General features: G+C 46.2%; 1 protein-coding gene across 1 annotated transcript in view; it reads left to right on the forward strand.

Moving 5' to 3' along the window:
• The first annotated feature begins 8,527 nt into the window (after nt 1–8,527).
• The window catches only part of ARG2 (arginase 2), a 31,422-nt gene continuing 27,195 nt past the window's right edge, over nt 8,528–12,754 (forward strand). The window contains exons 1-2 of the mRNA XM_079768824.1: nt 8,528–8,698; nt 9,977–10,049. Coding sequence (XP_079624950.1) covers nt 8,591–8,698; nt 9,977–10,049 — 181 coding nt within the window. The 5' untranslated portion in view covers nt 8,528–8,590. The remainder of the gene's footprint in view (nt 8,699–9,976; nt 10,050–12,754) is intronic.

The raw sequence follows: 12,754 nt of genomic DNA on the forward strand, positions 1-12,754 counted from the left end.
ATAAATTTAAAACTAATTAGGCTTATTTGGTATTACATGGAAAGCATCTATACTAATAAAAGGGTAATATGCTAATTAGGGCGGACGTCCATCCAGACAAAGCCACAGCGGCTGCAAGGCCCGGGGCTCAGGCAGCCGTGAGGCCCGGTGACTGCAAGGCCTGGGGCAGGCCTCACAGCTGCCGCGGCTGGCAGTGGCAACAGCAGCGGGTGATGGGGGCGGCGCCTTCCTTTGATCAGCCAGTCACCTCCCATGGGGAGTGAGCCTAAGCTGTCAGTAGGACATCCCCTTCAGGCTCCCGGATTGTGAGAGGGGGCAGGCCAGGCTGGGGGGACCACTCCCCCTCCCCCGAGTGCATGAATTTTTGTGCACCGGGCCTCTAGTTGTAAAATAAGTGATGATAAACTTTAGAGTATATTATATAGGTAAGCAATGGCTGGAAACTAAATGAATAGTTAGGACTATAGGAAACCCTTTTTCTTTTTTCTTGGCTTTTGCTTCTTTCAACCACCATAGTGCATCTGAATTGAACTTTATTCAACTGCCACTTAGTATGGGTTATCAATATGTTCTTGTTGTTGTATGTTTTCCAGGTGGGTTGCAGCCTTCCCCTGCCTCGAGGCTGATGCCCTCACAATGGCAAAGAAACTTGTTTCCTACTTGGGTTATACCTCCCACAATCTCTAGTGACTGAGGCACCCACTTCACCAAGCATGTCATACAAGCCCTGACAGACAAGACAGCCTTGCACATTTCTGGGAATGATCACTGACCCTGTCACCCTCCATTATGAGGCAAGGTCAAGAGAACTAACGGGAGAACTGGATTCAAACAGAATATGTTTTAATCACATGGGACTGAATAAACTGATGAGAATAGTTGCAATTTTTATGACTTTTTGTTTGAAACATTGCTGGTTCTTTCATTTTCATTTTTGTTTTCCAGATATAAGGAAACATTTTTTTTCTCTAAAGCTAGCTGTGACTCAGAGCAATTTGGTGTAATATACTTTTGTAAGCAGAATTGAAATATTTGTCTTTTTCTTCCTACTTGATCCCTCCAGAATTAGGAAACTCAAAATGAGTGTTTTCATATTCATGGCAATATTGTGAAGTTCAATAAGAATCTGTTCTCCTTAGCCCTGGCTGGTTTGGCTCAATGGATAGAGTGTCGGCCTGCGGACCGAAGGGCCCCGTGTTTGATTCCGGTCAAGGGCACATGCCTGGGTTGCAGGTTCGATCCCCACTGGGGGGTGTGCAGGAGGCAGCCGATCCATGATTCTCTCTCATCAATGATGCTTCTATCCCTCTCCCTTCCTCTCTGAAATCAATAAAAATATATTTTTTAAAAAAGAATCTGTTCTCCTTATAATGGGATACAACTGGAAACTAGAGCCAATATCATATTTGAGAGAAACATACATAGACTCAGAAATGACCAGACATTTTTAAGGAATTAAGATTGACTTATAAAAGCTAATTTAAAAAAAAAAAAAACAACCCTTGGAAATAGTGCCTGGTACCCTTGCTTACAAGGTTCCCAGCAGCCTCACCAGGTGAGAAAGGAATCTCACTTGTTGGCAGGTGTAGGAATCTCAGGATATTTGGGGGACCTCAAGAAGAGAGGTCCCTGGCCAGTATGGCTTAGTTGGTTTAGTGTCATTACATGCATTGAGAGGTTGCTGGTTCAATTCCCAGTCAGGACACATGCCTGGGTTGCAGGCTCGATCCCCAGTAGGGGGTATGCAGCAGGCAGCTGATCGCTGTTTCTCCCCCGCCCCCCCCCGCAACCTCACCCCTGCTTCCTCTCTAAAATTAATTTAAAAAAAGAAGAGCCCTAGCCGATTTGGCTCAGTGGATAGAGGGTTGGCCTGTGGTTTGATTCCAGTCAGGACACATGCCCAGGTTGCAGGCTTGATCCCCAGTAGGGGGCATGCAGGAGGCACCCAATCAATGATTCTCATCATTGATGTTTCTATTTCTCCCTCTTCCTTCCTCTCTGAAATCAATTAAAAAATATATATATTTTTAAAAGATAACATTTAAATAAATAAATAACCTTGGATGAACTTAACCATTCTTTCCTAGGCATTTGCAAAAAAAAAAAAAAAAATTGATCTTTTTGTTCTTAAACATTTCCATATTATAATTATAAAAGAATATGTTACCTGTTGAGATGTTAATTAAAGGCAACAACTGAAAAAAAACTTATTGGGGTGGAATTGGTTAATAACCTACAAGTTTCAAAGGTATAGTTCTATAATGCATCATCTGTATATTGCATTGTGTGCCCACCACCCAAAGTCTACTCCTCCCATCTATACTAATAAAAGGTTAATATGCTAATTAGACTGGATATCTTCCGAACATCCTTCCGGACAAAGCCGTGGTAGCGGGGGCCAAGGCAGAGGCAGTTAGGGGCAATAAGGCAGGCAGGCAGAGCGGTTAGGGGTGATCAGGCAGGCAGGCAGGTGAGTGGTTAGGAGCCAGCGGTCCCAGATTGGAGAGGGTGCAGGCCGGGCTGAGGGAACCTCCCCCCAATGCACGAATTTCATGCACCAGGTCTCTGGTTACCATATATTTGTATTATCTTTTGAGGTTTTATTCCTACTTGTAAAATGGACTAGATTCTGAATTCCTCTAGTCTCCAATATCTGGCTATGAATTTCCAAACTAACGTTTCCAATTTTGAGTTGGAATCTTTGAGAACTAAAACTGCCCTTTTCCCAAAGCCATGCAAACTAAAGTGGGATGACTTGATATTAACTTGAGAGAAGTCACCACAATAGCTAATATATGGACAATCTTTGTGCCTGTTGCAGAAAAATTACCAGACATCCAAACTGCAGACTAAAATAATCTGTCAGACTGATTGCCTGCCTTCTCTCCATCTGAAAATAATTCAAGACAGATACCCAGAAATCTTGACTGCCTGCCTTCAGAACTCAGAAAACAAGGTTATAGTCTGCTCCAATCATTAAGTTGTTTTTCTTTTGTTTCCATAGAGATATCTCTTATTAAATACCTGATTGCTTGTTGCATAGGTTTAACTTTGGGAACTGGCATTCCAGCCTCCTGAAATGAGAAACAACTGTTTAACTGAACTGAACTTCTCTTAATACCGAGACTGGCTTAATGAGATATAGAACAATTAATTGATCAACCCAGCGTTCTGGAATGTGAAACTCTGGAGAGGACTGTAAGGGTTCAGAATGAGGCAGCCCAAGATCTGCCTCTGTGGTATGCAGATGATTCTGAGCTAAAGGCAACTGTTTCCCTGTGGGCTCAAGAGAAACTTCTCTCCCCCACATATAAACTTACAAGTAAATTATATTAAAAATTAAGATAATGTGCATACATTTAAAGCCTATCATTGCAGCCAAAACCTGGTTTGGCTCAGTGGATGGAGCGTCGGCCTGCGGACTCAAAGGTCCCGGGTTCGATTCCGGTCAAGGGCATGTACCTTGGTTGTGGGCACATCCCCAGTGGGGGGTGGGGGGGTGCAAGAGGCAGCTGATCGATGTTTCTCTCTCATCAATGTTTCTAACTCTCTATCCCTTTCTCTTCCTCTCTGTAAAAAATCAATAAAATATATTTTTTTAAAAAATAAAGCCTATCATTGCCTAATTATTTTACTAGATCTTATTATTTATTTACTAGAGGCCCAGTGCTCAGATTCGTACACATTGAAAGGGAATTAATTAGAAGGTGGCCGGCGGGCAGGACTGGGCAAGATGGGCTGGACACACCCTGGAGCCAACCTTCCCGTGGTCCCTCCCCGGCTGCACCTGGGGAGGCACCGGGGCTCAAAGGCCATCTGGGGAGTGAGCGGGGGTCCCTCCAGCAGGTGGGGTCCCTCGGCCTGGCCTGCAGAGATCAGGCTGAAACTGGCAGTCTGACATCCCCCAAGGGGTCCCAGAGTACAAGAGGGCACTCTGCAAAGTTGCTGTTTCTCAGCAGCTCCTGTGTTGAGCACCTGCCCCCTGGTAGTCAGTGCAGGTCAGACCTACCGGCTAGTGGGCCAGTCGCTTAGCCTTTTATATATATAGATAGATGCTCCTGGGGGTTATTTATGTTGTTTACATCTATATGGTTGAAATACAATACCATGTTCAGTGATATCACAGCTGGGGGTGGGGCATTTACACCATGGAAATTGGCAAATACTATAATCAGATCTTACCTACTCACAACCCCCCACCCCGCCACACACACACATACATACACACACACACACACACACACACACACACACACACACACACACAGTCCCAACAACCTCTCAAGGGATAGAGTGTGGCAGCCACTGAATTAAAGAGACAGAATCTCTAGGCTATCCTATAAATGAAGAGGAAAAGCAGAACAAACTGGTTTAGACCCAAGGAAGGGTCCTAGAGCTATGTGATAACCCAGTACAAGTTTAAAATAAATGCCTAAAACTTAGCTCATTCTTTTATGACTTTTATAACCTTAGAATGTTATCTTTGCCCTAGCCAGTTTGGCTCAGTGGATAGAACATCGGCCTGCGGACTGAAGGGTCCTGGGTTCGATTCCGGTCAAGGGCACATGCCCAGGTTGCAGGCTTAATCCCCAGTAGGGGGCATGCAGGAAGCAGCTGATCAATGATTCTCATCATTGATGTTTCTACCTCTCTCTCCCCCTCTCTTCCTCTCTGAAGTCAATAAAAATATACATGTTTTAAAAAGAATGTTAGCCGAAACCGGTTTGGCTCGGTGGATAGAGCGTTGGCCTGCGGACTGAGGGGTCCCAGGTTCAATTCCGGTCAAGGGCATGTACCTTGGTTGCGGGCACATCCCCAGTGGGGGGTGTGCAGGAGGCAGCTGATCGATGTTTCTCTCTCATCGGTGTTTCTAACTCTCTATCCCTCTCCCTTCCTCTCTGTAAAAAATCAATAAAATATATTTAAAAAAAGAATGTTATCTTTAATAACTTATTTTGAAATAAATGCCCATTTTGAAAATCAAAGCAGACCAGGGCCCTGGACAGGTAGCTCAGCTGGTTAGATCCTCATCTCAATATACCCAGGTTGCAGGTTCAATCTCTGGTCAGGGCACATAAAAGAAGCAACCAATAAATGCATAAATAAGTGTAACAATAAATCAACATCTCTCTCTCCCTTCCTCTATCTGAAGTAAAATTAAAAGAAAAGAAGACCTGCTATTTGAACTTTGGGTTTTGTTTTTTTTTAATGAGTTGTAAGGTATTTTAGACATATAGAATAAATTTAATTTTAAAGAATAATAGTAACATAACAATTTACTATTCACTCCCTAGATGCATAATAATGAGGAATTAGTAATTTACCTCTTACTAAACCATGGGTAGTAGAAAGCCACTGGAAGTGACATGCAGGATTAATTTAGAATGATCAATCTGGTGACTCCCTGTAAGTGCTCAAAAAGAGGTTTTTGCAATAGTCCAGGAGATACTGAGGTAGTCTATGCCAGTACTAACTTCAGAAAACATAGGAAAGTGGAGAAATTGGATGTGGTGATGGGCAAGAGAAAGGTACCAAAATAATTTCAAGGATCTGAGCAAGTGTGGCAGTAACCGTGACTGAGTCCCTGACCACATCTCTACTGTTCCCTACAGTTCCCCATCCCCAGAGTAACTAAGTAAGCTTGGGGTAGGGCCCAATAATTTGCACTTCTGACAAGTGTGCAAATGTTGACGCTACTGGTCTGGGACCATACTTTCAACAACATTGCCTAACAGTAATACCCGCTTTATTTTGCTAAGGCTTCAAAGACATTTCTTTGTTACACCAGCAGGGGGAGACAGGAATAAAATTTATCCTCAAAAAATATATACTGCCTGATACTACTACAGCTGCTTGGAGTTATGATGTTGCCATGGAGACCTCTGAAATAATTTGGAAAGCAGCATGTAACTTGGCATCAGGAAATATTTTTCAGGTGTTTACATTAACACCCCTCTCTCTAAAAATCAATTAAAAAATTATTTTGGTAGGACGAACGTCCAGAATCATACAAGCTGTGGTGACATAGTAAGAATTTAGAATCTGGAGTCCCAGAGCTCTGCCACTTCCAAGCTATGTGACTTTGGGAAAGTTACTTATCTGATCCTGATTCCTTGCATTTAAAATAGTCCCTATAGTAGTCTCCCTTTATCCCCGGGGACATGTTTCAAGACCCCCTCTACATACTTAACTGTCACTTAAAGGAAGCACCCTACAGCTTCTCTTTGGCATATTTGAATTGCCAGCATCACTACTCTTGCACTTGAGGCCATTATTGAGTAAAATAAGGGTAACTCCAACTCAAGCACTGTGATGATGCAATAAGGACCAGTTGATCTGATAGCCGAGATGGCTACTAAGTGACTAATGAGTGGGTATCATACATCTGTGGATATGTGAATCACGAAGGGGTGATTCACAGCCCAGACAGGATGGAGCAGGATGGTGGAGATTTCATCAATAACTCAGAATGACATGCAATTTCAAACTCATTAAATTTTCCATTCAATCTTTTTGTACCGTGGTTAACTGAAACTTGGGAAAGCAAAACCAAGGATAAGTGGTGGTGGTGGGGGGTGTGTGTGGCTACCGTACTTTATGGAATTGTTAGAGGGCTAAAAGTTCTAAAAAACTTTGTTGGTTATTGCCCTAACCTGTTTGGTTTGGCTCAGTGGATGGAGCCTCAGCCCGAGGATGAAAGTGTCCTGGGTTCAATTCCAGTCAAGGGCATGTACCTTAGTTGCAGGCTTGATCGATGTTTCTCTCTCATTTATGTTTCTAACTATCCCTCTCCCTTCCTCTGTAAAATATCAATAAAAATATATTTAAAGAAAAAGAAAGAAACTGTTGGTTACTATTATTAAAATACTAGAGACCCGGTGCATGAAATTAGTGCACGGGGGGGGGGGGGTCAGGGGGGCAGGGAGGGAGTCCTCTCAGCCCAGCCTGCACCCTCTCCAATCCGGGACCCCTTGGGGGATGTCCAAATGCCGGTTTAGGCCCGATCCCAAACCGGCAGTCGGACATCCCTCTCACAATCCTGGACTGCTGGCTCCTAATTGCTCACCTGCCTGCCTGCCTGGTTGACCCTAACTGCCCGCCCCCCTGCTGGCCTGGTCGCCCCTCACTGCCCCCTCTGCCGACCTGGTCGCCCCACGCAGCCTGCTGTTCTGTCGTTTGGTTGTCCCTCACTAACCCCCCTGCTGGCCTGGTCATAGGCAGCCATCTTGTGAGGGTGTGAGGGTCAATTTGCATATTACCTTTTTATTATATAGGACTAGAGGCCCAATGCACAAAATTCATGCAAGAGTAGGCCTTCCTTCCCCTGGCTGCTGGCACTGGCTTCCCTCTGGCACCCGGACCCAGGCTTCCCTTGCTGCCCCGGCTTCATCCGGAAGGACCTCTAGTCTAATTAGCATATTATGCTTTTATTATTATAGACTAGAAGCTCGGTGCACAAATTCGTGCACCAGTGGGGTGCTCTCCGACATCCCCTGAGGGGTCCCGGATTGCGAGAGGGCACAAGTCAGACCGAGGGACCCCACTGGTGCAGAATTGGGACGGGGAGGGACATGGGAGGTTGGCCAGCCAGGGAGAGACTGCGGGAGGGCTCCAGGGCATGTCTGGCCCATCTCGCTCAGTCCCGATCAGCTGGACCCCAACAGCAAGCTCACCTACCGGTTGAAGCGTCTTCCCCCTGGTGGTCAGTGCACATCATAGCAACTGGTCGACTGGTTGACTGTCTGCCCCTTAGTGGTCAGTGCACATCATAGCGAGCAGTTGAGTGGCCTTAGCATATCATTAGCATATTACACTTTGACTGGTTGGACGACCTACTGGACGACCAGACACTTAGCATATTAGGCTTTTATTATATAGGATTACTAATACTCTAGTTAATTGTTACTTTCAGCTAGTTCAGAGATGTTGCTATGTTTGGTTTTTAATAACCAGTATTCCCATTATTCAGGTAAAGAATTGAAAACATCTGGAAGGTAATTGTAAATCCTAAACTCCCCATCCAAAACACCCAAACTAGGTGTGATTTTATTAATATGCCTGGCCCAGAGGGCTCTGATCTAGATTTGATCTCCTAGACTTCAATTCCCAAAAGTAAGCGCGTTTTTTGGACCTTGAGCTCTGAGATGGACCGGAGCAGGTGGATGCAGGCTTGGTCTCGGCAGGGCACTCACTTAGGGTCGGGTGAGACCAATCTCAGCCTTGCCTTCCCTTTTCCGTGATCAGCGAGGACTGGCCGCTGCCCAGAAGGGACACACCTGTTTGTAACCATCTCTTAATGGCCAGACCCTGATACGGGTTTCACGGTGTCAGCCGCTGGGGCTCCCTGGATGGAGAGCCGGCTCGGTGGTGGGGTGACATCAGTGAGCAGTGGGCGGGGCCTGCCGGAAGGTGTGCGGGAGGCTGGTTGGGGGCCCGACCGGCGAGGGCGGGGCGGGGCCGTGACGTCTCGGGGCTGCGTGGTGCGGCGCGGGCACCAGTAGGTAAGCGCAGCTGCCGGCGGCGGCGCTCACTCCAGGCGGCGAGCCGCACGGAGCAGCCGGTCGCTTGGCAACGTTCCGCGCTGCCCATCATGTCCTTAAGCGGCAGCCTCGCGCGTCTCCGGACGCAAGTGCATCTCGTTCTGAAAAAGTCCGTCCACTCCGTGGCTGTGATCGGAGCCCCGTTCTCCCGGGGACAGGTGAGCGCTGGGACCCGGCACCGTGGAGCGGGATCTCCGCCCGCTAGAACCCGAGAAAGCGGAGCGGGTGGGGGTGGGGGTCCGAAGAACCGAGGAGAGGATGGGGGGAAACCTAGCGGTTCCGGCGATTGGGCACCGGGGGAGCACGTGGGATTTTTTTATTTTTTTTTCCTACTAGAAAATCGGGAAGGCGGGAGGGGATGGAGGGGATCCTGAGTGCGATTCGGCGGCGGGTTCCGAGCTGGCGGCTTTCTGCGCCTCCCTGGGAGCGCGAGGGGGCGGTGGGTCCCCCGAGGGTGATGGAGGAGGAGAGAGGAGGGAGGGAGTCCTGGGAGGGGCGGGAGGCGGAGAAACCGGCCTGGGTCCCCTGTGTAAAACAGAGAGAGTGGGGGGCAAAGGGAGCGATTTCTAAGAACTCGGGGTGCGTTCTCGGAGCATTGACTGCGGAGGAAATTGGCGCGGGCCGCTCCCGCGCCGGCAGGACGGGAGGGGCTGTTTGTTCCCTCTTCGCGAAAGGAAGCCCGGCGGAGCCGCCAGGGACCTGGCCCCGGCCAGCCGCGTCCTCCCCACCGCCAGATCCTCACCTGGCCCAGCCCGTCTCGGCTCCCGCTTGCCCTTCACACATGGGGCTTGGGAGGTGAATGTGACTCCGGTGGTGGTTGTTTTCCCCTCCTTCCCTGCAAGTGTGTGAAAGAATCAGGACTCGGGTGAACATACTGATACTGTCAGGTGTTGAGAGGGTTCTGTGGGGAGCGAAGATCAGTCGTCCTCTCTTGGTTTCCCTTTCCAGTAAATATTTCAGTGACCCACTATCAAGTGTGGTCCGAAAACATTAAATTGAAATGCTAGAAATAAACAGTTCACAGGTTTTCAATTGCAGCTATTGTGTGCAGCTGTGGTGAGTCTCAAGCAGTCCTGCTCTGTCCTGTCCAGGATCCTTTGTCCCGTGGGTTCCTGCTGTTCACGCTGGTTAGTCAGTCTTCTTAGTTATCATACTGAGATACGGCACTGCTTGCTCAGCTAACCCTTATTTTATTGTTGTAATTATTTTATTATTAGTTATTGTTGTTAATCTAGTATTGTGCCTGATTTATAAATTAAACTTTGTCATAGGGCCCAGTACTATCTGCAATTTCAGGCATCCACAGGGGTCTCTTGGAATACCTTCCTTGCGGATACATCCCGTATAGTGTAGCGGATGTCTGTATTTTTGTGAACTATAGTTGTCTTCTTTTCAATCATCTCCCCTCGCATCTCATTGTGTGATTTGTGTGACAGAAAAGAAAAGGAGTGGAATACGGTCCCGCTGCTATCAGAGAAGCTGGCTTGATGAAAAGGCTCTCCAACTTGGGTAAGTGGGGGATCTGAGATGTGTGTGCAGGGAGGTAACAGACGTTCAGTCTTCTCTCTCACATGCAGGGACCGCACAGTGTCAGCTGTGCACGCACTTGTACTGATTCCTAGGCGACTCCGTGGAAGAGTCCGGTTTATTGGCACTGCGGTAGGACCCAAACAAGTGCTTTTCACAAACACCCCAGGTACTCAAAAGTAAAGTTGCGTTCTTGTAATTAGTATGGTACTCAAAAGTACAGGAGCAGAAGTCAGTGGAACCCAGCGATAAATGCCATTTATGTAGTAATGGAGAATCCTTTTTTTAGTAACAGGACATCAAATTCCATTACCTTTATAGTAGGAAGGTTCTTCCTTATAGCCAACCCTAGTGTTTCTAGTGGGTGTTAGGAGCCATTTTCTCCATTCATATTAGGACCATTCATATATCTTTTCCGGAGCTGTAAGTGCAAAAGGCATGGCAGCAGGAAGCTATAGATCCTGGAGCTAGTAATACAGAATCTAGGTGAGCATGTGCCCTGACCAGGAATCAAATCGTGACCTCCTGGTTCATAGGTCAACTCTCAACCACTGAGCCATGCTGGCTGGGCAGTAGGGTCTTTTTTCTTTTCTTTTAAATATATTTTATTGATTTCAGAGAGAAAGGGAGGGGGAGAGAGAGACAGAAACATCAATGATGAGAGAAAATCATCGATCGGCTGCCTGCTGCACACCCCACACTGGGGATGGAGCCCGCAACCCAGCACCCTTCAATCTGCAGGCCAATAACACTCTATCCACTGAGCCAAACCGGCTAGGGCAATAGGGTCTCTTTCTTAATCATTTTATTTACTCTCCAAGTTCACCACCAAAGATGAAAGATAAATTGGTAAGATTTAGTGTTAATGTGTCACACATTACTTCATGGAGGAGGTTTTTATTCCCGCTTATAAATGAGGATACTGTCCCTTTATATCAGCTATACACATTCTGCCTTTTAAAAAAGCAGTCTCTGGCAATCACTGTTTTTTAATACTGGATCAACCTGTGCAGCCCATCTGATAAACTGGGCCTGGCATTGCTCGAATTGCCTGCTCATTGCTGGATTCTGCCTGGAGAGACTCTTGACAAGAATCCTTTTCAGCCTCACACAGGAGACAGTATTCAGCTGAGGCTGCTGAGCGAGGGGGAGGGGCACATTTGTAGCAGCCCCTCCTCCCCAGCCTTGCAGACCTCCTTTCCTGTCCCAGCTCATAGTATTTTTCCACTCCACCCTGGGGCAGCTGTTCTCCCTTAACTACCATAATGCTTCCTCTGTAAACGCTCAACCTAAAGTGATGGTGAAGCTTCAATTTACTTGGTTTTCCCTTTCATTAAAAAAAATATATATTTTTAGTTTTTGATAGATCCTCCCTTCTTACCTGGTAGCTGATTGGTAGCCCAATTGGTAGCCAGACTGCTGGTGAGCGGTCAGAAATAGAATCTCACTGCATATTAATAAGATTGTGGCACTCAGCAGATTTCCAGCCTGGGGTTGGGCTAATCTCCAGGAACATGTTAGAGTAAAGTACAGGGAAGTTCCAAAGCTCTATTCAGAAATAGTACCAAAAAAACTTAAGTTCTTCGAGCACTTTCAAGTAAGCAAGATGGATAAATTTCAAGGGAGAGAAGACCCACGGAAAGGTTAACTTCCACAAATCCCTTTGTTGTCTGCCTTCTGCTCTGATGTCGGGGGCTATCAATGTTGCCATGGCAATGGTTAAACTTCCTGTTTTCTGGAATGAATGTATTTGACCTGGTGTGGGGCTCAGTAGGCACACTCAGTGGGTCCTCTCTCAAGTAACCACTTACTTTGAATATATAAAGAGAACCTGAGAGGAGAAATGAAAGAGGCCATGGCTCAGGTGGAGTGCCTCTGCTCCTGATTCTGGTCAGCGCTGCCAGCCATGGTCATTTGCCCCTTTTTCTTCAGAAGTAGAATGAGTATGGGGGAAAAGAGCTGTAAACGAAGGTAAATAGTTTAAGGTCTCCCTCATTATAGTTATGGTAATTTGACCTCCCTGTGGTACTTAAAAAGAGGTGACAGCCTCTGGCACAACTACCTAATGTGCCACTGTGACCAGGCCAAGAGTCCTGGAGTTCAGGAAGTCATTGGGAGCTATCCTGACCTATCTGGGACATCTATTCCCATTTACTTGTCCCAGTTTGGGACATGTGTTCTTTCTGTTCCATTTTACCTGTGTTAATGCTTCCAATTCATGAACAGGAGATATATGTCCATTTCTTTGTGTCTTCTTCAGTTGCTTTCAACAGTGTCTTACAGTTTTCAGTGACTGGATCCTTCACTTCCTTTGTTCCTAGTTTACCCTTTTTTGTTGCAGTTGCAAATAGGATTGTTGTTGTTGTTTTTTTCCATTTCTTTTTCTGATATTTCATTGTTAGTATATAGGAACCCAGAAGATTTTTGTATATTGATTTTGTATCTTGCAATTTTTATTGTTTCTAATAGTCTTTTGGGTGGAGTCTTTAGGGTTTTCTCTAATAGAATCATGTCATGTGAAAAAAGTGACAGTTTTACTTCTTCATTCCCAATGTGGATGCCTTTTATTTATTTCTCTTGCCTAATTGCTCTGGCTAGGACTTCCCAGTTCTATGTTGAATAACAGTGGCACAAGTGGGCATTCTTATCTTATTTCTGGTCTTCGAGGAAAAGCTTTCAGTTTTTCA

This window comes from Cnephaeus nilssonii (genome assembly GCF_951640355.1).
Source record: "Cnephaeus nilssonii genome assembly, chromosome: 4".
Classification (NCBI taxonomy): domain Eukaryota; kingdom Metazoa; phylum Chordata; class Mammalia; order Chiroptera; family Vespertilionidae; genus Cnephaeus; species Cnephaeus nilssonii.